At 40.4% G+C, this 27,097-nt stretch overlaps 2 protein-coding genes across 3 annotated transcripts; both read left to right on the top strand.

Moving 5' to 3' along the window:
• Window positions 1–853: 853 nt before the first annotated feature.
• LOC117253926 (vitellogenin-2-like) lies at window positions 854–9,925 on the top strand. 2 transcript variants are annotated; one of them, XM_033621807.2, is made up of 34 exons: window positions 854–950; window positions 1,281–1,301; window positions 1,437–1,588; window positions 1,720–1,971; window positions 2,060–2,221; window positions 2,320–2,468; window positions 2,567–2,717; window positions 2,814–2,971; window positions 3,058–3,223; window positions 3,312–3,437; window positions 3,528–3,746; window positions 3,851–4,068; window positions 4,163–4,260; window positions 4,347–4,471; window positions 4,776–4,877; window positions 4,971–5,090; window positions 5,177–5,363; window positions 5,442–5,535; window positions 5,644–5,829; window positions 5,912–6,062; window positions 6,149–6,365; window positions 6,452–6,864; window positions 6,956–7,000; window positions 7,082–7,150; window positions 7,241–7,447; window positions 7,530–7,672; window positions 7,935–8,073; window positions 8,185–8,314; window positions 8,402–8,585; window positions 8,677–8,771; window positions 8,871–8,965; window positions 9,066–9,231; window positions 9,389–9,550; window positions 9,651–9,925. In XM_033621807.2, exons 1-34 carry the CDS (start codon window positions 911–913, stop codon window positions 9,761–9,763), a joined length of 5,055 nt encoding a protein of 1,684 aa, XP_033477698.1. In that variant the 5' UTR covers window positions 854–910; the 3' UTR covers window positions 9,764–9,925. The 2 variants fall into 2 exon arrangements, with proteins under 2 accessions (XP_033477698.1, XP_033477699.1); XM_033621808.2 differs by having other exon boundaries at window positions 6,956–7,150.
• Window positions 9,926–17,058: 7,133 nt separating this feature from the next.
• LOC117253763 (vitellogenin-1-like) lies at window positions 17,059–26,731 on the top strand. The gene is made up of 34 exons (XM_033621434.2): window positions 17,059–17,187; window positions 18,140–18,160; window positions 18,394–18,545; window positions 18,633–18,884; window positions 18,969–19,130; window positions 19,214–19,362; window positions 19,450–19,600; window positions 19,697–19,854; window positions 19,938–20,103; window positions 20,185–20,310; window positions 20,404–20,622; window positions 20,710–20,927; window positions 21,018–21,115; window positions 21,207–21,331; window positions 21,426–21,527; window positions 21,639–21,758; window positions 21,854–22,040; window positions 22,319–22,412; window positions 22,503–22,688; window positions 22,798–22,939; window positions 23,021–23,219; window positions 23,303–23,706; window positions 23,801–23,845; window positions 23,956–24,030; window positions 24,137–24,340; window positions 24,443–24,585; window positions 24,678–24,813; window positions 24,897–25,011; window positions 25,112–25,292; window positions 25,387–25,481; window positions 25,653–25,747; window positions 25,966–26,131; window positions 26,281–26,442; window positions 26,543–26,731. The coding sequence occupies exons 1-34, from the start codon at window positions 17,148–17,150 to the stop codon at window positions 26,647–26,649; spliced, it is 4,995 nt and encodes a 1,664-aa protein (XP_033477325.2). The 5' UTR covers window positions 17,059–17,147; the 3' UTR covers window positions 26,650–26,731.
• The last annotated feature ends 366 nt before the right edge of the window (window positions 26,732–27,097 follow it).

Genomic DNA, 27,097 nt, shown 5'->3' with positions numbered 1-27,097 from the left:
CAATTTGCCTCACAGGGCTTTACAGCATACGACATCCCTCTGTCCTTATGACCCTCGCAGCGGATAAGGAAAAACTCCCCCAAAAAACCCCTATAACGGGGGAAAAAAAAATATATACAGTATATATATATATAGAATATATAGCTTAAAAAAAGGATCATTATTATATGAATTTTGATTTCATTTACTTGATTTTGGTAGTTTTATCTTCAGTGTAATGATTTTGAAACACTGCGCATATGAAACTTAAGTAAACAAGTGTTGGATTGCTGTTTGGAAAGTCAACAGTTCCTGAATCAGGCTGACAGGTGAAAATTGCAGGTCATGACACGATGCCATTTTATTGAAAACTGGAACATTTGTAAATTTATGCAACTAAAGCCACTCTATTTTAAAGCATATTTATAATATCCTATTTCACAATAATGTTTTTATCATCATTTATGTGAGTTTAAGGCGGTAGATGCCTCAAAACTGTAGCAGTTAAATTTTGGCCATTTATTAAATAAAATGAGTAAGTTAAAATGTCAAATATCGCTGTGCAGTGAAATGTATGAAGGTTAAATATTTATAGATCAATGCATATAAATGTGTTATGCTATACAATTGTATAACATTGCATTTCGTCTGTTTAAAATGTGTTATCCCACCAGAGAGAAAACATCTCTGGATTTTGGACATCAGGCTGTTTGTGCCAGGAAAACCAAGAGTCAGGTTGAGACAACTTGTTACAACAGTGACTTTTCATCTGTGTTATACTCTGTTTGTCTAATCTGCATGTCAGGGCATGGTAACATCAGTGACAATGACAGCTGATATTTAGTTAATGATACATTTCGTTGGGCACACACTCAGCGAAAACTGGCTATAAAAGGAAGACTCAGCTTGCAGTCCTTCACATTCACCAGCCATGAGGGTGTTTGTGCTAGCCTTCACTTTGGCCCTTGCGGGTGAGTATGCAACTAAGATTTAACTTAGAATTTTAAGTTCTGAAAATGTTGCTTCTTGTAGAGTGAGATAATAGCACTGTCCTGTTGAGGAGTACAGCGTAGAATTTCTCCAGTGTTATTGTATCGTATCAAGATAAAATAGGAAAATAAATTAAATCATTAAGAGAACTACAAGTGAACTTGCTGAGACATTAGGTTCTCCAGTTTTACCAACTGTCTTGCCACTTAAATACAGTTTGGAAAAAAAAAGATGGCATATAAAAAACCTTTGCAAATTCTTTTTTCTTCTGTTTTTGTACACCAAAATAACATTTTATTCTTCTTTTGTAGCGGGTTACCAGGTCAACTTTGGTAAGTAGTCATTGTATTACATGAAAAACGCAATTCTGCTGTATTAATGTAGAAGGCTTCTGTTTCTCTTTTTCAAAATTTTATTGAAATGCAAATGCATTCATTAGTTTTTTATTTTTTTGTATATCATTGCAGCCCCTGAGTTTGCAACTGGAAAGACCTATGTCTACAAATATGAAGCCCTTGTTATGGGTGGTCTGCCTGAGGAGGGCCTGGCACGGGCTGGAGTTAAAGTCCGTAGCAAAGTTATGATCAGTGCAGCAGCTGCCGACGTCTTCATGCTGAAAGTAAAGACCAATAAAATGTTTTAATACTATTTATTTCTGATTTACGCCGAATAAACTAGAATAACGATTTTCCATTTTCCTTATAAATAATCAAGCGTTCAGTTAATTCAAACTGTCACTCTTCCTTACAGCTTGTTGACCCTGAAATCTTCGAGTACAGTGGCATCTGGCCCAAGGATGCTTTCATCCCAGCCACCAAGCTCACATCAGCCCTGGCTGCTCAGCTCCTGACACCCATCAAGTTTGAGTATGCCAACGGTGTTGTCGGCAAAGTTTTCGCTCCGGCTGGCATCTCTGCAACTGTGCTGAACATCTACAGGGGAATCCTCAACGTCTTCCAGCTGAACATCAAGAAGACTCAGAACGTCTATGAGCTGCAAGAGGTAAAAATAACTCATCTTTATAGAGTTCCACCTATAAAATGCCACCATAGTTAAAATGACAAACTGTGATTGGATTTCTGTGAACTAGCCTGGCGCACAGGGTGTGTGCAAGACCCACTATGTCATCACTGAGGACGCAAAGGCTGATCGCATCCTGCTGACCAAGACCAAGGACCTGAGCCACTGCCAGGAGAGAATCATCAAGGACATCGGTCTGGCTTACACAGAGAGATGCGCTGAGTGTGAGGCTGTAAGTGCAAATTCCCTCTCTTAAGTCCTACTCTCTAATACACAGAAACACTTCTGGACACTGCCAGTGTGATGATATTTTGGGTCTTGTCAATGCAGAGAGGAAAGACCCTGAAGGGAACCGCTGCTTTTAACTACATCATCAAGGCAGCAGCCACGGGCGCTCTGATCCTGGAGGCATCTGCAACAGAGCTCATCCAGTTCTCACCTTTTAACATCTTGAATGGTGCTGCCCAGATGGAGGCTAAGTAGGTGTTTTAGATTTTTTTTTAAAGAGTGCAATAACAGTTTGTTAAGCACTGTTCTCAGCACAAAATTTCACAATGCATATTATGTATATTCACAGGCAAGTCCTGACATTCCTGGAGATTGAGAAGACCCCAGTGGAGCCCATCAGAGCTGAATATCTTCACCGTGGATCCCTGCAGTATGAGTTTGGTAGCGAGCTTCTCCAGACACCCATCCAGCTTCTGAGGATCAGCAACGCTGAGGCTCAGGTACTTCAGGAAATATTCTCTATCAATCAGATTTTTGTGTTGAATTAGTCCTGTGGCATCAAACTTTAACATGGGAGAAATTTTGTTTTGTGACAGATTGTTGAGATCCTGAACCACCTGGTGACCAACAATGTGGTCAAGGTCCATGAAGACGCCCCTCTGAAGTTTATTGAGCTCGTCCAGCTGCTGCGTGTGGCCAGACTTGAGAGCATTGAGGCCCTCTGGACTCAGTTTAAAGCTAGACCCGATCACAGGTAACTGTGACTTTCAGTCAGAGAAGAGCCATGAAAAAAGCCTGCCATAGATAATATAATAATAATAATATATTTTCCTTTCCCAGGCACTTTATCCTGCATGCTATCCCTGCCATTGGTACCCACGTTGCTCTGAAGTTCCTCAAGGAGAAGTTCATTGCTGGTGAGCTGACTATTGCTGAAGCTGCTCAGGCACTGCTGGCATCTGTGCACATGGTGACAGCCGACCTGGAGGCCATCAAGCTTGCTGAGGTAAGTCAACATTAAAAGTTTTCTTGACTGTTTGTAATGACGTGAGAACTGGGACGTAAAATCAGTTGTTTATTTCATCATTCCTCAGGGCCTGGCTGTGAACCAGAAGATCCAAGAAAACCCAGTTCTGCGTGAGATTGTCATGCTGGGCTACGGCACCCTGATGGCTAAATACTGTGCGGAGACCCCAACCTGCCCAGCTGAGCTTGTGAGGGTATGTATCTTTTTGTGTGTGTGTGTGTTTTATAGACTAATATTCAGTTATAACATCAATGGCATCAAGGATTTTCCATTCCTCCCACAGCCCATCCACGAACTTCTTGTCCAAGCTGTTGCCAGAGGTGAAACTGAGGAGCTCATCATCCTTCTCAAAGTCCTGGGTAATGCTGGACATCCTGCCAGCCTCAAGCCAATCATGAAGCTCCTGCCTGGCTTTGGCAGTGCTGCTGCTGCTTTGCCACTCACAGTTCACATTGACGCTGTTCTGGCCCTGAGGAACATTGCGAAGAAGGAGCCCAAGCTGGTGAGATTATATTTTTCAAATTACTTCTATTACTGAGATAAAGTGTCCTAAGACCTGCTTTGTTGTGTGCAGTTTTATTCATAACATTCACCTTTGTAAATTAGATCCAGGATGCCGCTGTTCAGATGTTCATGAACAAGGCTCTCCACCCAGAGCTCCGCATGGTTGCTGCTATCGTACTGTTTGAGACCAAGCTGCCCATGGGTCTGGTGACTACTCTTGCTGATGCCCTCTTGCAAGAAAAAAATCTGCAGGTCGCTAGCTTTGTGTATTCATACATGAAGGCCATGACCAAGAACACCGCTCCTGACTTGGCCTCTGTGTAAGAGCTTAAATATTTCCTTTTGCATTTCTTTTTTTTTGGCTATTTAAACAACCTAGCACAAAAAAACTCACATATTTTACTTTACTTTCAGTGCTGCTGCCTGTAACGTTGCTGTGAAGATCCTCAGTCCCAAATTTGACAGACTGAGCTACCGCTTCAGCAGAGCTCTCTATATTGATGCCTACCACAGTAAGAGCATAACAGAATAATAATTTGTTAACAGAGACTTCTGATTAAATCACTTGGTTTGACGGCTCTTGTATTTTGCCTTGCAGGCCCCTACATGATGGGTGCTGCCGCTAGCGCCTTCTACGTCAACAATGCGGCAACTGTTCTGCCAAGAGCCATTGTTGCTAAGGCTCGCACCTACCTGGCAGGAGCTTATGCTGATGTTCTTGAGGTATGACAATCATGTCCTACATTGCAAGTTGACAGAATGAAAGGCTCTTCACATGCAGAACTTTCTCATAGGGGTTAGGCATTATTTAGCCCCTTCCCAAAAAGCTATTCCGACATGGTTGGTACAATGGATGTCATAGGTTGTCTTGTTTTATAAGATACCACTCCCCTCATGCTAGCTTAAAAAGCGAGTGTGCCACAGACTTGAAAAAATGCTGGCCATCAATTATTTTCACCAGGGCAGACCAGCATATCTATGTATATACACATTGCACACTCACCCATCAAATGCTTTTTTTTTTCAGCTTGGAGTGAGAACCGAGGGAATCCAGGAGGCCCTTCTGAAAATCCCTGAGGCTCCTGAGAATGCTGACAGGATGACCAAGATGAAAGCAGTTATGAAGGCTGTGAGTTTCAAGGATCACTCCAATGCTATGTTTTTTAGCACATTTGGTTCATAGGAGCTACAGTGTTTAATTTGCTGTTTCTTCCTCAAACAGCTTTCTGATTGGAGGGCTCATCCTACCAGCCAGCCCCTAGCCTCTGTGTATGTGAAATTCTTCGGACAGGAAATTGCATTTGCCAACGTCGACAAAGCCATTATTGATCAGATTATTGAGGTACAGCATCTTCTACTTTACAAATGAATTCTAAGTGATAAATGTATTAAAAATCTGATATCTTACAAGGAATTCCATGTTCACAGCTTGCCAGTGGACCATCAATTCAGACTTATGGCAGGAAGGCTTTGGATGCTCTGCTGTCAGGTTTCACACTGCATTATGCTAAACCAATGCTAGTTGCCGAGGTTCGTCGCATTCTTCCCACCACTGTTGGTCTGCCCATGGAGCTCAGTTTCTATACTGCTGCTATGGCTGCTGCATCTGTTGAATGTAAGTTTCACTCATGTAACTTAACTGTTGCTGATCTGAGAAAATTATTTCCATATTAAAACATGTTCTTTTTCATAGTCCAAGCCACTGTGACACCACCTCTGCCTGAAAACTTCCATGCTGCCCAGCTTCTGAAGTCTGACATCAACATGAGGGCTGCCCTTACTCCAAGGTAAGCTTACTTAATAACTAATTAATCTTCTCCTCATCTGTTTAACCATAAAAAACAAATGTATTCTGGGAGATCGTCCTTTAAGTTGACATTGTCTGTCTCTTGCAGTATTTCCATGCATACCTATGCAGTTATGGGAGTGAATACTGCTTTCATCCAGGCTGCCCTGCTGTCAAGAGCCAGAGTTCACACAATTGTTCCTGCAAAGGTGGAAGCAAGAATCGACATGATTAAGGGCAACTTCAAGCTTCAGCTCCTGCCTGTCCAGGGCGTCGATAAGATTGCATCCGCACTGTATGTACTTCCTTGTCACTAGCATGTGTCACTCAGTTTTAAAATTCTGTTTTCTTAAAGCTGTTTTTCCTGTCTCCAACAGCGTTGAGACTTTTGCTGTTGCAAGAAATGTGGAAGACCTCGCAGCTGCCAAATTCACACCAATGATTCCAGCTGAAGTTGCAAAACGGTTGTCAAGGGAGTCCTTCTCTTCAAAGATCTCAAGGATGGCATCCTCTCTGGCTGGTAGCATGGTGAGTTTGATGTACTGCTTACTTTTCAAACACAATTATCTAAACTGTTACAAATGAATGTGGTGACCTCTGTTGTGCTTTTACAGTCAGCATCATCTGAAATCATTCCCGTTGACCTGCCAAGTAAAATTACCAGAAAACTGAAACTCACCAAGGCCTTTGAGAAGAAAATGTGTGCTGAGATTGAAACCTTTGGAATCAAGGCATGCACTGAGATTGAGTCTCGCAACGCTGCCTTTATCAGAGACTGCCCTCTCTATGCCATGATTGGAAAACATGCTGTCTTAGTTGAGGTTGCTCCAGGCAAGTAAAATGGATAAAAATAAAATTAATGATACAAGTAGCTGTGTAAAAAGTTGCTAAAAATCCATTTGTCTATTTGGTTGTAGCTGCCGGACCAACCATCGAGAAGATTGAAATTGAGGTCCAGGTTGGAGAAAAAGCAGCAGAAAAGATCATTAAAGCTATCAACGTGAGCGAGGAAGAGGAAATTCTCGAGAACAAGAATGTCCTGATGAAACTCAAGAAAATCCTGGTTCCTGGTCTGAAGAACAGCACATCAGCTTCTTCCAGTTCCAGCAGCTCTCGTTACAGCAGCTCCCGCTCAAGCGTCTCCTCCTCTGCATCATCCAGCTCCTCCTCTCGCCGCAAGAGCAAGATGGTTGACATTACCGCTCCAGTCAGCAAGGCATCAAAGAGACTGAGCAGCTCCTCCAGCAGCGCATCAAGCAGCCGTTCATCTCTCCTTGCCAGCAGCTGCTCTTCTAGCTCCAGCTCCTCCAGGTCCAGCTTACTGTCCAAGGTGAGACAGCTTTCACTTCTAATGTGCAAAAACACCCTGCATAATCAAAAAAGTAGGTGCAGGAATTAATCTGCTATTTTTTCTACTGCAGCAAGAACTGTATGAGATGAAGTTTACCAAGCACCACATCCACCAGGTAATTATCAGATTGATGAGACACCCACATTGTGTTCATCAAGTTTTAAACAGGCTAAATATATGGTATCTTTGTTTGCAGCATGCCCTCTCCACAGTCCGTGCCAGCAGCAAGAGCAGCGCCTACAGCTTCGAGACCATCTACAATAAGGTAAGTCATCAGAAGCCATTTATAGTCTCTTATATTCAGTGGGAAAAATCTAAACTTTAATTAATATCACTCTCTGGTTTGCACTTTAAGGCCAAGTACCTCGCTAATGCCGTCACTCCTGCTGTGACCATTCTCATCCGTGCTGTGAGAGCCGACCACAAGATTCAGGGATACCAGATTGCAGCTTACTTTGACAAAGCTACTGCCAGACTGCAGCTCATTTTTGCCAACCTGGCTGAGAACGACCACTGGAGAATCTGCGCAGATGGTGTGATGCTGAGCCGCCACAAGCTGATGGTAAAAAACCTTAACTTGGTGCAACAGTTGTTAGAGATCTGTGTGATGCTTGAGATTTTAAGTCTGATTAAATTTCTTTTAGGCCAAGATTGCCTGGGGCATTGAGTGCAAGCAGTACGAGACTGAGATCACGGCTGAGACTGGTGTTGTGGGTAAAGAACCTGCTGCCCGCATGAAGATTACCTGGGAGAAACTTCCGCTAAGCATGAAGCGCTATGCAAAGGAGTAATGTCACAAACTAATGCAGACTTCAAACATTTTAATCTGATTTATAAAATGTGTAAAACAAGGTAATGAATTCCTACCTTCTCTCAGCAACTACCTTCATTGACATTGCAACATTTCGGTCATTATCAGGCGTCCTGAATGTATATGAAAGTGGGAATTCAGGACTTTGTTTTTGCGTGATTTCATTTTCCAACAAACCTATCTACCACACACTTATTAAAAATTGAAATTAATAACCTAAACCTTTATGTCTACCTAGGATCTCTGAGCTCATTTCCCGCCTCGCTAAGGAATACGAAATAAACCTGGCAAAGGTCAAAAATGTTCGTAACCAGATCAAACTGTCTGTGGCTGTTGCTACTGAGACTAGCCTGAACATTGTGCTGAAGACACCAAAGGTACAGTTTTACTCCCCATTATTTACACACAGAAAATGTCTGAATCATACTTTCCCACCCAAGTTGCATATATACACTCTTCATAACCATTTTGATATTTCATTAATACAGAGGACACTTTACAAACTTGGTGTGGGTCTCCCCATTTCCATGCCAATCGGAGAAACTGCTGCTGAGCTGGTGCCATACCAGAACAACTGGGCTGACAGGGTCTCCTACATGATCTCCAAGGCTCATGCAGGTGAAAACATTTAAGCAGGTCATACTGAATAGTTAGGGTGATTAGTTAGTAACTAATTTACTGATTAATCTTTTCTTCCCACTGTAGTTGAGTGCACCATGGCCAAAGACACACTGACCACATTCAACAAGAGGAAATACAAGAATGAGATGCCTCACTCTTGCTACCAGGTTTTGGCTCAGGATTGCACCCAGGAACTTAAATTCATTGTTCTGCTGAAGAGGGATCAAACACAGGAACAAAACCAGCTCAACATTAAGATCGCAAACATGTAAGAACAAGTGTTTATCTCTAAATTGTAAGAACTGGAAAGAAATCCAGACATTAACTTTCATACATGTATTTTAATTGTTTTCCAACAGTGATGTGGACCTGTATCCAAAGGACAGTGTCATCATGGCTAAGGTTAACGGAGTAGAAATCCCCATCAGCAACCTGCCATATCAGCACCCCACAGGTTTTTTATTCTATTAATTCAAATTTAACTGTCACGCTAAAATAATTCACTTTGTGAGTGTTAAAATCACATATTTATACGTATTTACATCCATTTTAGGCAAAATTCAGATCAAACAGAGAGGTGAGGGCATCGCTCTCCATGCTCCCAGCCATGGTCTCCAGGAGGTCTACCTTGATCTGAACGCACTGAAGGTGATACAAGACATCTGACTTCATCTTTAAGATTTAAGTTTAATTTAAATTCATTACTCTTCATGGAGCAAACACCCAATTGTTTGGTCTTTTTCTCCAGGTTAAAGTTGTGGACTGGATGAAGGGACAGACCTGTGGACTCTGTGGAAAGGCCGACGGTGAAATCAGACAGGAGTACCGCACACCTAACGAGCGCGTGTCCAAGAACGCTGTCAGCTACGCTCATTCCTGGATTGTGCCTGCAAAGAGCTGCCGTGATGCTTCTGGTAACACTCACAATACCTTTATAAGAATATCTGTTACACTCATATTGGCAACATATAAACTAATTTGCATGGTCAGAATCTGGCTTCTGCTAAGGGCTGCTGTAGATAAACATATGTAGATTTACGGTATGTACCTTGCTTTTTCACCCTTTTCCAGAGTGTTACATGAAACTTGAATCTGTGAAGCTGGAGAAGCAGGTGATCCTCCATGGCCAGGAGTCCAAATGCTACTCTGTTGAGCCCGTGATGCGCTGTCTGCCCGGCTGCCTGCCAGTGAGAACCACCACCGTCACTGTCGGCTACCACTGCGTGCCCATTGGTGAGTCTGCAAGAAAAACAGCTGTTTCACAAATCTGAAACATATTACATCTTGTTATCTTGTACAGCACCTAACTGCTTTACTATCTCCATTTTTTCAGATTCTAACCTGAACTTCTCTGAGGGTATGAGCAGCATCTATGAGAAGAGCATTGACCTGAGGGAAACAGCAGAAGCACACCTGGCCTGTCGCTGCACCACTCAGTGCGCTTAATCTCATCGCCTTCAGCCATACTATATTGTAGTTTTTGTTTCATACAAGTGTTGTTAATCACTTTGTTTGAACTGTAAATTTAAATAAATTGCAGAAGCATCAGTTACCTGCAATTCTTTGGAAATGCTGCTGCTATGAGGCAATAAAGCAAACACAAAAACATCTACTGAGAGCTCATTCATCTATTATACTCATTTTTACACATGCTAAAATGAAAGAGAGTTACAGTGAATATGAAATATTTCTCCCACTGAAATAAAGAAAAAAGCTAATCAACTCTACATTAAATGTTAAACAATTTAGCGACAAATTCTATACAAATTCTATCCACTTTTAACACGGTATTTTCAGTGATAAACATTTTTTTCTTACAATTTTTGGTAAAACTCTAAACTATAATGTCATAAAGATCTACACTGAATGTGGCTCCCTAAGAGCTCAAAAAGGACTGACCCCTCTCTTTGACGTAATTATCTTAAACACTGAAGTCTCGATTCTCTGAAGTCTATTCTGCTCTTCATGTTAAAGTCAGTGGTAGAGGAAGTACATCAAAATAGCACAAATGAATACAAGGAGAAGCAGCAGGTCCTTACATTTGAGAAGCGGGAACCATGAAATGTCTTTGCATGAAAAAAATGACAAATGATTATCAAAATAATTGCCAAATATATTTCTAAGTCTTAAGGCTGCTGTGAAACTGCGCCGACTTAGGGCAACAAAAAAGTTTGTCTTGGGTGCATCGGTACAATGGACAATCAAGAGAGGATGGCAGAAGAAATACCTGCACAACAATTCCACTGAGCTTGACAGCCACAAAAAAGGTTCACAGGCTGAGAACAATTTCAAAAAATGTAAATTTATTCAAAACATCTGTGCACAAAAAGAAGAGTGCTCAAAATGCAAAAAATAATATTGGAAAGTAATAAAAACGGCAGCAAACGTTTCAGTCCTTGACTATCATTAGTGCTAGGACTGAAGTCAAGGACTTAAATGTTTGCTGCTGTTTTTATCACTTTGTAAAGTAACTAGCAACTAAAGTTATCAAATAACTGTAGCAGAGAAAAAGTACAATATTTACTTCTTTGAGTAGAAGTATAACGTGGCATGAGATTAAAATACTCAAGTAAATTAAAAGTACGTCAAATTTAAGTAGGTCTACAGCACTTGTAACTGTAGCCTACTTTGTCACATTCCACTCATGGTTATAGTTAATTATTACTGTCTGGGCAGCAGTGGTTAGCATTGTCGCCTCGAAGCAAGAGAGTTCCTAGATTGAACTCAGGGTGGGGGGTTCGAACTCCAGGGTGGGGGGGCCCTTTTGTTCAGAGTTTGCATGTTCTTCCCATGTCAGGGTAGGTTTTCTGCAGGTACTCTGGCTTCCTCCCACAATCCAAAAACCTGCAGATTAGGTTAATTAGTAACTCTAAATTGTCCGTAGGTGTGAATGTGAGTGTGAATGGTTGTCTGTCTCCATGTGTCAGCCCTGTGATAGTCTGGCAACCTGTCCAGGGTGTAGCCTGCCTCTTGCCCCATGTCAGCTGGGATAGGCTCCAGCCCCCCTGCATTCATTTATATGAAAAATTAATGAATGAATATCTAAGCTCATTAAAGAAACATCACAAAACATTGAAATATATATCATCGTGAAAGTGGTTTCTGTAAGGGTAGATTTTTTAATCAAAATGTTTTTGACTCTTGTTAATATATCTGTCATACAGTATATAATAGCAAACATTACAGGGGATGATGTAGTTGTGGTTTTATTGGAGACCGACTGAAGTTTCATTAAAGTACTTAAGTATATTAATTAGTTAGCTAATTACCGTAAAACTGCAATTGAAAGCATAGTCCCAAATAAACTTAGCTTGGTTCCAGACCATAGACCCCGCCCACTCAACTGAGTAGGCTTGCATCTCTGGTCTGGCATACTGCAATGAATTTGCGATTTATCTCATCCAAACGATGGAAGGACCAATGAATGCCGGGGGTGTGGGCAGGTCTAGCGATTAGCCAATCAGCGCCACGCTGATGTCAAGCTGTGTGCCGGTAACTGGTGACGATAGCAACAATGGCTACCGCTACAGATCCTACAGACCACATTAACGATGCTATCGTGGTATTTCGCCACTACTCGCGTTAATGGAGGACCAAATTAAAGAAGCTGCTAAACTGGATTTAACGGCGATGCAGCTGGGCGACATCTTAAACGGGCAGTGCTCGCTTGTTTTCGGCACCCCCGAGGCATGGATACTAATGACGTCAGACTCTGGGTGAGTCGTTGATCTCTACTGATTGGTTAGGGAAAAATCTAATTACCTCCCCCTTGTAAATCGCCTTCAATGGCGGCGATGTCAGACTGAAGGTTCTGGGAGCTTCAGTCTGACACTCAGGCTAAAATAAACTCCCAGTCCCTTTCACTAGTTCATTTTTTTGACAGAAGTTCTTTGGATATATAAAAGCCAGTTGTTGGTTACCTCAAATTATGTGTCCATTCCTTGATTACTCTGTAAGTTATTCCTACTTAGTTCGTAAGGGTCCTTAGATCAAAAGGGTTTTTCATAAAAGTTAATCCAAATTGTGAGTACTGTTTTAACAGCATAAAGTGGCGTGTTGGTATGCTGGGTGCCGTAACTCTGTCTCTCTGATGCACTGTCTGTCGGAATTAGATCAAATGAATGATTCATAATTGCTACATTAACTGAAGCCTAATTCTTAAACAAGTAATATTCATACTGGTTTAGATAAACAATTTCATTGTTTTCCCCAGTCTTTGCTGACTAAAGTTTGTGTGAAAGGAATTAAAGGCCCGTCCTATATTGATGCCTGTCCCAAAATATAGGCCCATTGATTTCAGTGATTTAAGCAAATAATAGCCTGGGTGTGTTACAGCATGAGCAGCTCATGTCTGTAGGTTAAATATGAAGATTCAGCTGGCAGCTGGTTTGTTTAGCCTAGAACAAGGTATGGAAGTGTTTTAACAATTTAATGACAAATGACAACTAATCCATCTGCTCATCTTTCTCACAATCAGCCACGTTAAAATAAACAACGAGGTCTTTATAATCTCAGAGCAGCTGCAGTAAAAGTTGAATTATTCATACTGTTCGTATGAGTATTCTTTTTAAAAAGTTGCTGAATCATAGCCTGGCAAAAACATGATTCATGTGCAAAGTCTGTCTTTGACAAAGGAGAATAAATAAAAATTAAATGTTATTTTTGGGCCTCACAAATTAAACCTTTATGGATTTATTATGGACATACTGGCTCAATATTTTTAAAAAAAGCATTATGTGTTAAGACCTTGACTTTTCAACACGTTCCCCTAAAAAACTTAAATGGCTGAATGGCCTGGAGCCACACTAAAAACTTGGAGAAAACACAGTCACTTTGGATAACCTAAGGCCATTTCAGCACAAACTAATATTAAATCCATAAAGGATTTTGTACCCTCACATATAGTTATATAGGAAGTGTAGGTTTTAGAAAATGTTCAGCACATGGACTTACTAATTAACACCAACTCTCCGAGGATGACAGCCTTAAATAACTTGAACAGATATGAGAGGAATGTATGCTTCCTATCACATGCTTTTTCTTTTTCAGATATTTACAATTATTTTTTTTAGCAAAACATACAGAATTGGAAGTCTTGGGGCCCACTCCAACTGAGGATTTCTTGATAAAATTACAAACAGGGAACAAAGATAAGAAAGTTATATGTTATTTTTACCAAATATTTATAGACATGGAATTGATAAAAGGGAGATGGGAAAGAAATGAATATGGAAATGCCAGAGAGCACATGGTAACAAATTCAAATACATGAAGGAAATTCAATTCAATCAATTTCAATCAATTTATTTGTTACATGAAATCATAAAACGTGCTTTTAGTGAACTGTAGTTGTCAGTTCAGTCAATTTGTAGTAGTAGTCACCTCTATGGGTGAATTTAGAAGAAGAATTAAATGCTCCATTTAAAGCAGCAGACTATCTGAGCCATAGGCCAAAGTTACAAGGACAGAATCCTATAATCTCTAATACAAGGGACATCTGGCACTATATGCATAAGAAAGAAGGAGTATCTCCTTTTCTTACAGGCTCATCATCAATATGGAATAACCCTTTATTAAAAATAGGGGGAAAGGTGTTCTTCTGGAGAGAGTGGCATACTAAAGGAATCGAGCATATCCAATGTCTCTACCACAACAATACTTTAAAATCATTTGAAGAATTAAAGGAAACATACGACCTGCATAACAGAGATTTCTGGAAATTCTTACAGCTCAGGGATTGCATGTCTAAGGCAGCCCCCAGAGGTGTTGAGCTGCCAATCCAATCTCCTATCTCCTCTAAATTTATATTATTAAGTACAATGCCTCACCTTGTGGGTAAAATTTATAATCATCTTACTAGTGGGTTTAAGGGTAATACAACAGGCTTAAAGGTTGTGTGGGAAAGAGACTTGGGAATAACTTATGAGGAGGAAGAATGGAGCAGATTGACTGGGGAGATGCTAAATCCAGTGAGAGATGCCAGGTCCAAACGTATCCAGTTTAAAATATTCAATAGACTATACTGGACACCAGTGAGGATGAATAGACTTGGGTTGAGTGAGTCAAACCTGTGTTGGCGCTGCAAAACAGATAAAGAAGATCTTCTCCACATGTTCCTTTACTGCCCCAACTTAACTGCCTACTGGCAGAGGGTTACAGAAAAGATCATAGATAGTCTAGGCACAAATATCAGTCTTACTCCCGCATTATGTCTCCTGAATAGTATGAAAGGAAACAAGAGAATAAATGAGAAAAAAGCACAGTGGCTAAAGGTAGCACTCACCACTTCTAAAAGAGTCATATTGAGGCATTGGGCAGGAAAGAATAACCCGACCTTCTCTGAATGGCTCAATGCATTCATTTTATTCATTTCGATTAATTTCATTTTGTTTGTTTGTTTTGATGGTACCATTATATACATTCAAATGAAATCCACATCAACTGTATATTGACTGTATGTGTATAGGCAGTGCTCACATTGTCACAGGTCAGTTTATTTTTGTCATAATTCAGTGATGTGTAGAGAACCCTCTCACCTAGAGGTGTGTTGGTTTTAGTTATTTTGTGAATGTATGATGTGTACTTGTTAACACAATGCTAATAAAAAGTAAAATAAGAAAAGTGGAAAAATGCAGCAGTGATGACTTGGGTCTGTCTCAACCTTCCATCAGCAGAGTGATCACATTAACAATGAGAACACTTTCACCGTCAGCAGTTCACTTCATTTCCACTGGGTGTCCACACCTTTCACGCAAACAAAAGGGCGTGTCTGTGACAACCAATCACATCTGTTAATGACCTCACTAAGGTAAAACTTTCTGTCCCTTCCTTGCTCAGTTGTTGAAACTGAGTCACTTGAAACAAATTTAGGACGATAGGAGACAGGTTGAAATAAACCGAAATTTCCCATTATAACATATGCTGCCACAATTACTGTTATTATTATCGTTATAATATTATTACTAAAAATTAATGTTATTGTAGCTATTATCATTACTGTCTGTCCTGCATCTCTCTTTGGCTCTGTCTCTCTTTATGTCTCATTTTGTCATACAGATTACTGTTAATTTATTATGTTGATCTGCTCTGTACGACATCTACTGCACACCTATCCGTCCTGAAAGAGGGATCTGTCCTCAGTTACTCTTCCTGAGGTTTCTTCCATTTTTTTTTTTTTTTGGTTAGTTTTTACCAATCAGCTGTGATGGTCCAAAGGACAGAGGGATGTTGCATGCTGTAAAGCCCTCTGAGGCAAAGTGTGATTTGTGATATTGGACTTTATAAATGAAATTGAATTGAAAATTGAATATGTAGGCCTATGATGTGCATCTATATATATGTTTAAACTGTATTTGTTGTTTTTGTACACAGTGTTCTCTTGAAAAAGACAGTCCAATTTTAACGAGACTACCTGTTTAAATAAAGGATTAAATAACTCCAAAATGATGTATTTGTTAAAGGTGGAGCACTGTCATGGCTATATTATTACAGTAAAGTGATTCCTCCAACACATTCTTGATCATAAGTGTATCCTTGTCTTTCCAATAGATCTTATCTCTTCAGCTACACAAAAACACTCATACCCACACACACATTCACACACAACTCCCTTCCCTGACCACCATGCCCCCATCAACCCTTTTTCCTTCTTTCTTTTTTTGTATTATTAACATAACACTTAATATTTCAAGCTGAAGTGTTTTTACATTTCTTAACTTTTCTTCTATTTTGTTTAATTAACCTAAAGCATACAGCTAAAAGAAAGCTAAAATAGAAAAAAACTGTAGGCAAAATTATTCATATCTGAATAGGTTGCTGAAACTGAAAAGAGTTATTACAGACCTATAGAAATAAATCCACAGCAACAAGACTGCGGAAAACAGCAGATTAAATTGTGTATTTAGTTTAAATGTGCACGTTAACGTTTTCTTAGCATCAAGTTATCATTAGATTACAGGTTGCCCAAAATTCATATTCTATATTATTTGACTTGTTGATAAATAGCTTTATACTTGGACTTTTTTTAGTTGACATAGTTGACAACTATGCTTGGACTCCATAGCTTAAGAGGGCATTTTCAAGAAATAGACATAGCCACAGTAACATTTAGAAAATGAACAAAGTCATCCGTTTCAGTAAATCCATGGCAATAACACAACCATTTCACAGTTGCAATGTGGTCCAGCACACACACCTTCTAAAATGTCATGACATCGGTGGACGTCCTGACCACAACAGTGAGTAAACAGCCATAGTCAGGGTGCTCTCTTGTTTGAACTTTGAAACTGCAACAATGTGATGAGATGCTGCACACATTCACAGCTTTCACAAAATTAATAAATAGAAATGCTATGAATATCAAAAGACAAACATGATCCAAACAAACACCCACAGTAGATTTAATGCGTATGGAGCATGAATTGTTGCCTAATTACTTTTTTATTTTTCATATGTAAAATAATAACTACATATTTGTAAACACTAGGAGCTTTAAGAAAGTTTTGTAGGAAAACAGGATTTTATTCTAACATATTACTGTGAAATGAATCGTGTGACTTGGCAAACATTGACATAAAACATGATGATTGACTTTTAACTTGGCATATCTGAGGAGAAAAAGTTTAGGTGACCCTAACTTTTGATCTGCTGATATACAAACAAGTTTGTTTGAATCCAAAAGGTTAAATAAGTTATCTGTCTAATAGGGTGTATTGAGCAAACATGTTGTGGTTCGTATCATGCCGTCATGACATCCTTGTTTGACGTTGTCAGCAGAAATCTCCCATTAAAAGGCAACCTCTGACTACAGACATTCACAACCTCATCAGCCATGAGAGCGGTTGTGCTTGCCCTGACTCTGGCCTTCGTGGGTGAGTGTGATCTTCAGTACAGGGGTTCTTTTAAAAAATGTAGCTATTATAAGACACTACAAATTATTGCACATTTTGCTCTTTGGATGTCTTAAAATAATGCTTTTAAAATGATTATTTCTGACAAAGAACTTGAATATAGTTTATCAGAGCACACTAGCTAACACCTCATACAGCTGAGCAGAAGACTCAAACATGTATCAGAATATGTGACCTGAGAGATTTCTAAAATATAGTATTAAGTTAAATGTAATGCTGTTACTGCTTTCTTAGCAAAAAAAAAAAAAAAAAAAAAAAATCAGTCTGGAGCTGCAAAATATATTTGAGACTTATAATGACGACACCACAGCCTATTAAGTCTAAATCAACCTATCAAAAAATTATTAAGTCTAAATGAGCATTCATTTACATGTTTTACCACAGGGTGGCAACTCTGCAGTGGGCCATTAATGACTACTTGGTACTTTTACTTTGCAGCATAGACAGTGAAAGCAAACAAATCTGTCAACACACTAAAAAATTGTTAATTTCCTGTGAGATGTTTCTTGATTTGGATTTTGAATCCATAACTGAACTAGCAAGAGAGACTCAAGACAAGACACCACTACTGAGGTTCTGCAGAACGTTGAGGAAAAGCTGCCAGACCGTAGGCATATGACACACATTAGTTTGATGAAGTGTTAAAACATTTTTATTTTTTTTTCAATCTGTGTATAGGTTACAAATTTTTACAACTGGAAAATGTAAAAAACACTTGAGGCCTACAATAATGATTAAGAAAATTAAAACATTATTATTCATGTAAAATTAATATTCATATAATTTTTAGAGAGTGGCTAAAGAGCCACATGTGGCTGGTTTAGGCTTTTGGATGAACTTATTTAAGTAATTTATTTTAATAGTTTCACCATTTACTTACTGGATTATTAATTTCTTTTTAATGTCATTTCAGCCTGTCAACCTCATAACTTTGGTAAGTTCAGTATTTTATTCTAATTTTTAAAAGAAAGCTACATTTCTTTCAAAAATAAGGGACACACGATGAATTGTCCCATTTACCTCACCTAAGGTTACATGACTGTGTTAAATGCACAGTGGTTAAATTCAATCTATCTAATAATGTATGGTTGATATGAGGTCATATATAACTCATGGTTTTGGGGTGTAAGGTAAAATATATCTCACTGAGTGAAATTGTTTTTACAGGTCCTGATTTTACTGCCGGTAAAACCTATGTGTACAAATATGACACTTTGCTCCTGGGTGGTCTGCCAGAGAAAGGTCTGGCTAGAGCTGGAATCAAAATCAGCAGCAAGGTTCTCATCAGCGCCACAGCCGAAAATAAATTAATGCTGAAGGTAAAGTTAAAGAACATGTGCAGGCAACAGGCTTCTCACTTTTAATAAACAAATGGCCCTGTAATAAATCTTATTCTTACACTCTAGCTCGTGGAACCTGAGCTCTTCGAGTACAGCGGTGTCTACCCCAAGGATCCTTTAGTCCCAGCAACCAAACTCACTACAGCCCTGGCAGCTCAGTTCCTGACTCCCATCAAGTTTGAGTATGCCAATGGTGTTGTTGGAAAAATGTTTGCGCCTGAGGGGATCTCAACAATGGTGCTGAACGTCTACAGAGGTATTCTGAATGTGCTTCAGCTCAACATCAAGAAGACACAGAACGTCTATGAGATGCAGGAGGTTTGTCAAAGATCCTTCAGCACGGATTAGAAATCCATTAGGGGAAGTTGAATTTCCCTAGTGAACTTGTGCTTTTCTCCGTAGGCTGGAGCTCAGGGTGTGTGCAAGACTCTCTATGCCATCAGTGAAGACGAAAAGGCTGAACGCATCCTTTTGACAAAGACCAGGGACCTGAACCACTGTCAGGAGAAGGTCATAAAGGATATGGGGTTGGCATACACTGAGAAATGTGCAAAGTGCCAGCAGGTAGACTTAAACCCATTTTGTGTCATGCATATATCTATGAAGGGAGAAAATGTTGCATCACTAAGCAACCATGTGGCTCACAGAATTCAAAGAACCTGAGAGGAGCTACATCATACAACTACGTCTTGAAGCCAGTTGGTCATGGCATCCTGATCCTGGAGGCCACAGTCAATGAATTGATCCAGTTTTCACCTTTTGCTGAGATGAATGGAGCTGCCCAGATGGAGACAAAGTATGTCAATAAATGTTGAGAATGTAATAAAGATAGTGCTTGCATTTAATGGAGCTGCAGATTAACCCTTTCTGCATTTCTTTAAAGGCAATCCTTGGTCTTCCTTGAGATTCAGAGGGCCCCTATTGTACCCATCCAGGCTGAGTATCTTCATCGTGGGTCTCTCAAGTATGAGTTTTCCACTGAACTTCTGCAGACACCCATTCAGCTCATCAAGATCACCAATGTCCAAGCCCAGGTATTGTCTCAGACTGCTTTAAATAATCAGTGATGTCAGAAAATATGTGAATCTCTTCCTTCTTTAATTAATTCCACTTCAATTCTGTGTTCTCAGATTGTGGAGGTTCTGAATCATCTGGTTACCCATAATGTGGAGAAAGTCCATGAAGATGCCCCTCTGAAGTTTTTGGAACTCATTCAGCTCCTCCGTGTAGCCAAGTTTGAAGACCTGGAGGTTATCTGGAGCCAGTTCAAAACCAGACCTGCCTACAGGTAGCTTCAAGCAATTGAACATTTTAATAAGATGTAAGAAAATATTTGTATACTGATTCACTCACTCCATTTTCATCTTCCAGACAGTGGATCTTGGATGCCATCCCCGCCATTGGAACTCCTGCTGCTCTGAAGTTCATCAAGGAGAAATACCTGGCTGATGAGCTGACTATTGCCGAAGCTGCTCAGGCTTTGATTGCATCTGTTCACATGGTGACAGCAAACACTGAGGCCATCAAGCTGATTGCTGTGAGTAAACCTCAAAGCAAGTTAATTTGTTGGTAATAAGAATGGAGATGGGAAACATTTCTGATTGTTGCTCTCTTATAGGACCTGGCAGCCAAAAACAAGATAGTGGAAAACCCAGTTCTGCGTGAAATCGTTCTCCTTGGCTATGGAACCATGATTTCAAAATACTGTGCTGAGATGCCTGTCTGCCCTGTTGAACTTATAAGGGTGACATAACCTTGTTCTTTTCATATTACCTCAAAATACTCTGCCCATTTCTGGATGAGAAAAGGAGATTTTAATTCCTAATTTCCCCAACAGCCCATCCAGGACATGCTTGCAGAGGCCGTTGCTAAAGATGAGACTCAGAACATCATCCTGTTCCTGAAGGTTTTGGGAAACGCTGGCCATCCAACTAGCCTTAAGCCCATCACAAAGATCTTGCCCATACATGGCACAGCTGCTGCGTCTCTGCCCATGAGAGTCCATGCTGATGCCATCATGGCTTTGAGGAACATTGCAAAGAAGGAGCCCAGAATGGTGAATTCTCAACACCAAAGAGTATTTTAAACTATTTTAGTTTTTGCACCTAACCTCAAACTGACTTTGGGTTCTCTTATGAATTAGATCCAGGAATTGGCTCTTCAGCTCTACATGGACAAGGCCCTTCACCCAGAGCTTCGTATGCTTGCATGCATTGTGCTGTTTGAGACAAGGCCTCCAATGGGTTTAGTGACAACTATTGCCAACATTGTGAAGACAGAGCAGAATCTGCAGGTTGCAAGCTTCGCTTACTCTCACATGAAGTCCCTGACCAAGAGCACCACTGCTATCCATGCCTCAGTGTAAGAACACTCTCTGATCCTCATTCATCATCATGTCCATATCTACAAACTGCTGTCTGCTCACTCAGCTGCTTTCTGTTTTCAATGAAGTGCTGCAGCTTGCAAAGTTGCGATCAAAATCTTGAGCCCAAGGCTGGACAGACTGAGCTTACGTTTCAGCAAAGCCATGCACGCTGACTTCTATAACAGTAAGACCAGTGTCACATCTGATTTGCCATACCTCAGGTTGTTTTTTTTTTCTGGAACATCAACCAACTGCATCTCACAAAACTCTTTCAGATCCCTTGATGCTTGGGGCTGCTGCTAGCGCTTTCTACATCAATGATGCTGCCACCATTCTGCCCAGATCTATTGTGGCTAAGACCAATGCCTACCTTGCTGGAGCTGCTGCTGATATCCTGGAGGTAAGAAGGATAAAAAAACACCCACCCTCTATGGTACTTTATCAGAATTTTTATTTGGAAATTACCTACTTTAACATTAAACTTTTTTTCCTAGGTTGGAGTGAGAACTGAGGGAATCCAGGAGGTTCTTCTGAAAAACCCTGCACTCATTGACAATGTTGACAGGATCACCAAGATGAAGCGTGTCATTAAGGCTGTAAGTATGAAACACCAGGAAGTTACAAATACAAGGATAGAAGAGCATACAAAGGCACATGATAAACACAGCAGGTTAGTAAGTCGGATTGTGTGTCTTCTTTTTCCACAGCTGTCTCAGTGGAGGTCTCTGCCAACCAGCACACCTCTGGCCTCCGTCTACATCAAATTCTTTGGACAAGAAATTGCCTTTGCCAACATTGACAAAGTCTTGATTGACCAGGCCATTGCAGTATGATTTAAATAACTATCTGTCAACCTCAAGACCAATTTCAAAACAAACTGTTTTGGTGAGACACACTGGTTATGATAAATTCTTCCCTACAGCTCGCCACTGGACCCTCTGCTCAGACATTTGGCATGAATGCCATCAAGACTCTGTTGTCCGGTGCTTCCTTTCACTTTGCTAAGCCCCTGCTGGCCACCGAAGTAAGGCGCATCCTGCCAACTGCCGCTGGTCTTCCAATGGAGCTCAGTCTGTACACTGCTGCTGTGGCTGCCGCAACTGTTCAAGGTGAGAAGAAGCCGAAAAGCATCCAAAGTTTAGCTCACCACAAGTCCCATCTATCCAGCGTATCTAGTTTACCTTCTGCTAATCAGTAAAGGTACTGACTCACTCTTTAAGTACTTGAAAACAGCCATTTGTAATTCCTGATACAGCCATGAGAAGTCTTGACTTGCTTATCACTGTCACATTGCTTTTCAATAGACACAGTATAATTTTGTAGTGGAAACAAGAGTGTTAAAAGTATCACGCTTATTAGTGACACATGGGTTTATTTGTTTTCTTAGTCAAAGCCGTCACAACACCAACTCTGCCAGAAAACTTCCATCTTTCTCACCTGCTGAAGACAGACATGCAGCTTGAGACTGAGATCAAACCAAGGTAGGCACAACATATGACACTAAAATAAAAAATGAGATCAAAATACATCATATCATACTTGAGGCCTACAATAATATCCTCTTGTTCCAGTGTTGCTGTGAACACATTTGCTGTGATGGGGGTAAACACCGCCATACTCCAGGCTGCCATGCTATCAAGGGCTAAATTCAACTCCATTTTGCCCGCCAAAATCGCTGCAAGACTTGACATCAACGAGGGCCACTTTAAGATCGAAGCTCTACCTGTTTCTGTGCCTGAACACATCGCAGCTGTGCAGTACGCCTGATATTTTTTTTAACTCAAAGTCTACCCTTAAAAAATAATTTAACTCCTGTCCCTTCTACTCTTAGGAGTCTATCTGATTAAGCTCCTGTTCTTTCAACAGTGTTGAGACTGTTGCTTTGGCAAGAAATATTGAAGATCTTGCTGCTGCAAAAGTCACTCCCATCATCACCTCCAAAGTCTTGGAGCGCATCTCACGGGAAGTTCTCACGTCTAAGATCATTTCATCTTCTGCGTCTAGTATGGTAAGCCTTTAACAATTTCCTTTATGACAGCATAATGGTATATACATTTACAAAATAATTAACATTTCTCTCTTTTCATAGTCAAAATCATCAGAGATCCTTGACCAGGACGTTGCAGCTCCCAAGGCAGTTCAGTTCGACAAGAAGTACTGTGTTAAAGCTCTTGCTGTTGGACTGAATGGCTGTTTGAAGGTTGCCACTGAAAACGCTGCCTCTATCCAGGACATTGCCCTTTACAAACTGGCTGGAAAGCACTCTATTACTCTTTCCTTGAAACCAAGTAAGTATTATGAACATGCTGCTTGCTCAATTTGTCATGGCACAAAGCTCATTATTAACAACATAATCTAATTATACTTTCAGTTGAAGGTGAGGCTGTTGAAAGACTGGAGATTGAGATTCAAGTTGGACCAAAGGCTGCACAGAAGCTCATTAAAAAGATCAATCTGAGTGAAGAAATCATTGATGACAGACCTGTCTTGATGAAGCTCAAGGAAATCCTGGTTCCTGGTCAGAAGAATGTCACCTCATCTTCCTCATCTAGCTCCAGCAGCTCTCGTGCAAGCCTTAGCTCCAGCTCCTCTTCCAGTTCATCATCCCATGTCAGCAAGAGCAGCAGCAAGCGCAGCAAGAGCAGCAGCAGCAGTAGCAGAAGCAGCAGACTCAGCTCCTCTAGATCTTTGACCAAGTCCAGCTCTGCATCTAGCATTGCATCCCTCTTCAGCGCTAGCTCCAGTTCCTCTAGGTCCAGTGCTCGTCAATCAAAGGTAAACTCCTCAAGATTGTTTGCATGGAAGAATATGAATGTGCCTACACATCATAGTGAGCATGAAATCTGACAAAAATATTTCCTCTTAACAGCGGGTGATGTATCCCAACAAGTTCCAGAGGGACCACAAGAAGCAGGTACGTTTAGATGGTGCTAAAACTACGACAATGTATCGTACAGTTTGCACATTAACTTGTGTCGAAGCTTTTTCTTGGTGGTCTTTAACTTCCATTCAATATTGCTATAGGCTCTCACCTCTCAAGCCATTGCAATTTCCAAGAGTAGAAGCAGTGCATCAAGCTTTGAGGCCATCTACAAACAGGTGAATCTTGGTCATCTTAAATAAAATAAAAAAATCCTTCTTTAAATATTTTCATTGATGGGTTCGTTGGCATACTCTTGTGACTCAACCATGTCTGTTCCCACAGAAAAAATTCCTTGGTAATGAAGTCGCTCCAACCTTTGCCATCATCGTCCGTGCTATCAAAGCTGATAAGGTATTGGGATATGAACTGGCAGTATACCTGGACAAACTTGCTTCCAGACTTCAGGTTATTCTGGCTTCGTTGGCTACCAATGACAATTGGAAGCTCTGTGCTGATGGAGTTCTGCTTAGCAAGCACAAAGTCACGGTAAAACACTGTCTTGTTTATATCATAGATCTTAGGACATAATATACAAAGTCTACTTTTAAAATGAACTGCCTTATTGTAACATATGCTGTCTCTCAACAGGCTAAAATCGCCTGGGGAGCAGAATGCAAGCAGTATGACACCATGATCACAGCAGAGACTGGCCTTCTTGGTCCAAGCCCCGCAGCTCGCCTCAGAGTGGCCTGGAAGGAACTGCCTTCTGCAATTAAACGCTATGCAAAGAAGTATGAAACTTCAAAAGCACTGTCTTTAGAGTAATCATGCAGTATAGACTACCAGTATGTACAATGTCTGATATTTGCAAATTCTTTCACAGGGTGTATGACTCCATTCCTGCTAACATGATGCCTGGCTTGATTAAAGAAAAGGATGAAAACAGCAACAATCAGCTCTCACTTACAGTGGTTGCAACATCTGACAAGACCCTTGACTTCATTTGGAAAACACCAACAGTATGAATCATTTAGTAGCTCACCCACAATATGAAGTCATGTTGTTGTTGTTTTTCTTCTAATGTGAATTATTCTGTCCACAGCGTACAGTCTATAAGATGGCTTTACATCTTCCCATCCCTCTGCCACTTGAGGAAATCAAAGGTCTCACCCCCTTCGATGACGTTGCCCACTACTTGCTTGCCAAGACTGCCGCAGGTAATGAATGAGGTTATTGATTAATTCATGTCATCGTTATTGAGAAATTCACCAGCAGTCACTGTGCATGGGATTAATGCTATTTTTTTGTTCTTCAAAGCTGAATGTAGCTTTGTCAAAGACACACTGACCACATTCAACAACAAAAAATACAAGAACCAAATGCCACTGTCTTGCTACCAAATTCTGGCGCAGGATTGCACCGATGAGCTGAAATTCATGGTTCTGCTGAAGAAGGATCACATTGAACAGAACCACATCAATGTGAAAATTGCTGACATGTGAGTGTCCATTTAAAAACAACAACAGAGAAACCTTTTTTTTCCATCTACAAGCTGACAGAACAAAATAACGTTTTAATTTATGCACTTCTAGTGATATTGACCTGTACCCCAAGAACACTGACGTGATTGTGAAGGTCAATGGAATGGAAATACCCATCAACAACCTGCCATACCAGCATCCAACAGGTTTCTATACACATCGATCTCATCATCAAATCTTGTACTGTTGTAGCAACATGCAGTTTGATACTGCAAAGTACCCATCACCATACCAAAGCTGTTATATTATTTTTGTGTAATATAATATGTATTTGAATTGGATTTATGAAAATATTTATCAAAATGTTTTCCTTACAGCTAAGATCCAGATCAGGCCAAAGGGTGAAGGCATTTCTGTGTATGCTCCTAGCTATGGTCTTCATGAAGTCTACTTTGACAAGAACTCATGGATGGTAAATGCAACACTAATTATGGACAATTTAAGAATACATATAAAATTGAAATAACTTCTTTTCATGTAAATATAAAGTTGTTGTTTTTTGCCTAAATTACATTCAATGCCAGGCTTAAAATTTGGACCTCTGTGAAGAACAACTTTTGACACTTGATACATGTGACAGACACTGTATATTTGATAACCTGTAATGTCTCATATAATCTTGCCATGCAGGTTAAAGTTGTGGACTGGATGAAGGGACAGACCTGTGGACTCTGTGGAAAGGCTGATGGGGAAGTGAGACAGGAATACCGCACACCCAGTGGACATGTGACCAAGAGCGCAGTCAGCTTTGCTCATTCCTGGGTTCTGCCAGCAGAGACCTGCAGGGACACCAGTGGTGAGACACAAAGTTCATTGGGGAATTCATTTGACAGCAACATCCATTGCCACTGTGGTGTGAAACAATTGTTATATCACTGCATATGATTAAAGCAAAGGTACCATGAATCCATTGGAAACTCACTTATCAAAACCTTTCTCTTACAGAGTGCCGTATGAAACTTGAATCTGTGAAGCTGGAGAGGCAGGTTAACATCCATGGCCAGGAATCCAAATGCTTCTCTGTTGAGCCCGTGCTGCGCTGCCTGCCTGGCTGCTTCCCTGTGAAGACCACTACTGTCACTGTTGGCTTCCACTGCATGCCTACTGGTGAGTCTGCAAATAAATCACAGCTGGTTCAAGTGACAGGAATAAAATGTGGGTAGAAATTACACAATTCCTAACTGCTCTGCTCTATTCACTTGTGTAGATACTGCTCTCCCCGAGAGTCTGAGCAACATCCATGACAGCAGCGTGGACCTGAGGGAAACAGCAGAAGCCCACCTAGCCTGCAGCTGCACAGCTCAGTGTGCTTAAGATCACTTTCTTCTGTCAGTCACTTACATTGTGTTTGTGCACAAATCAAATGTAACTTTAAATAAACTGCATCTCAAGCCAACTTTTCTGTTATTGAATTATCTAAATTATGGCCACATCATAGAACTACAGTGATGCATTTCTTAAAGGAAGAGTGTGCAAAATCATGATAAACATTCCTCCATCCAGGTACTGCAAATTGGTGTGCTAAAAATTCTGTGAGCCTACTTATACACCGTTAAATTCTGATCAGTCAGTGTGATGGCAGCTGTAACTTACTTGATATAAGTAGAACTAGTACAGATATTGGTGATGTTGATGGTCATATCACATTATAATAATGTTGAGCTGTTGCTTGTGTGAACAACAGAAACTGTTGCCTTTTTATTTTAATGGAACGGTTTGGGAGCATGGATGGATTACTGAACAGGCCTACTGGGCACAGGCC

This window comes from Epinephelus lanceolatus, chromosome 6 (assembly GCF_041903045.1).
Source record: "Epinephelus lanceolatus isolate andai-2023 chromosome 6, ASM4190304v1, whole genome shotgun sequence".
NCBI lineage: Eukaryota > Metazoa > Chordata > Actinopteri > Perciformes > Serranidae > Epinephelus > Epinephelus lanceolatus.
Note: the sequence above shows the minus strand (reverse complement) of the source record. Positions and strands in the feature narration are given on the sequence as shown.

Excerpts from the sequence above, each read along its gene's own strand:
- LOC117253926 (XM_033621808.2), top strand. The coding sequence starts at position 911 with ATGAGGGTGTTTGTGCTAGCCTTCACTTTGGCCCTTGCGG. Across the intron at positions 3,747-3,850 it reads CGAAGAAGGAGCCCAAGCTG|ATCCAGGATGCCGCTGTTCA; the intron begins GTGAGATTATAT and ends TTTGTAAATTAG. Across the intron at positions 5,536-5,643 it reads AGGGCTGCCCTTACTCCAAG|TATTTCCATGCATACCTATG; the intron begins GTAAGCTTACTT and ends TGTCTCTTGCAG.
- LOC117253763 (XM_033621434.2), top strand. The coding sequence starts at position 17,148 with ATGAGAGCGGTTGTGCTTGCCCTGACTCTGGCCTTCGTGG. Across the intron at positions 21,116-21,206 it reads GCACGCTGACTTCTATAACA|ATCCCTTGATGCTTGGGGCT; the intron begins GTAAGACCAGTG and ends AAACTCTTTCAG. Across the intron at positions 24,586-24,677 it reads ATTAAACGCTATGCAAAGAA|GGTGTATGACTCCATTCCTG; the intron begins GTATGAAACTTC and ends ATTCTTTCACAG.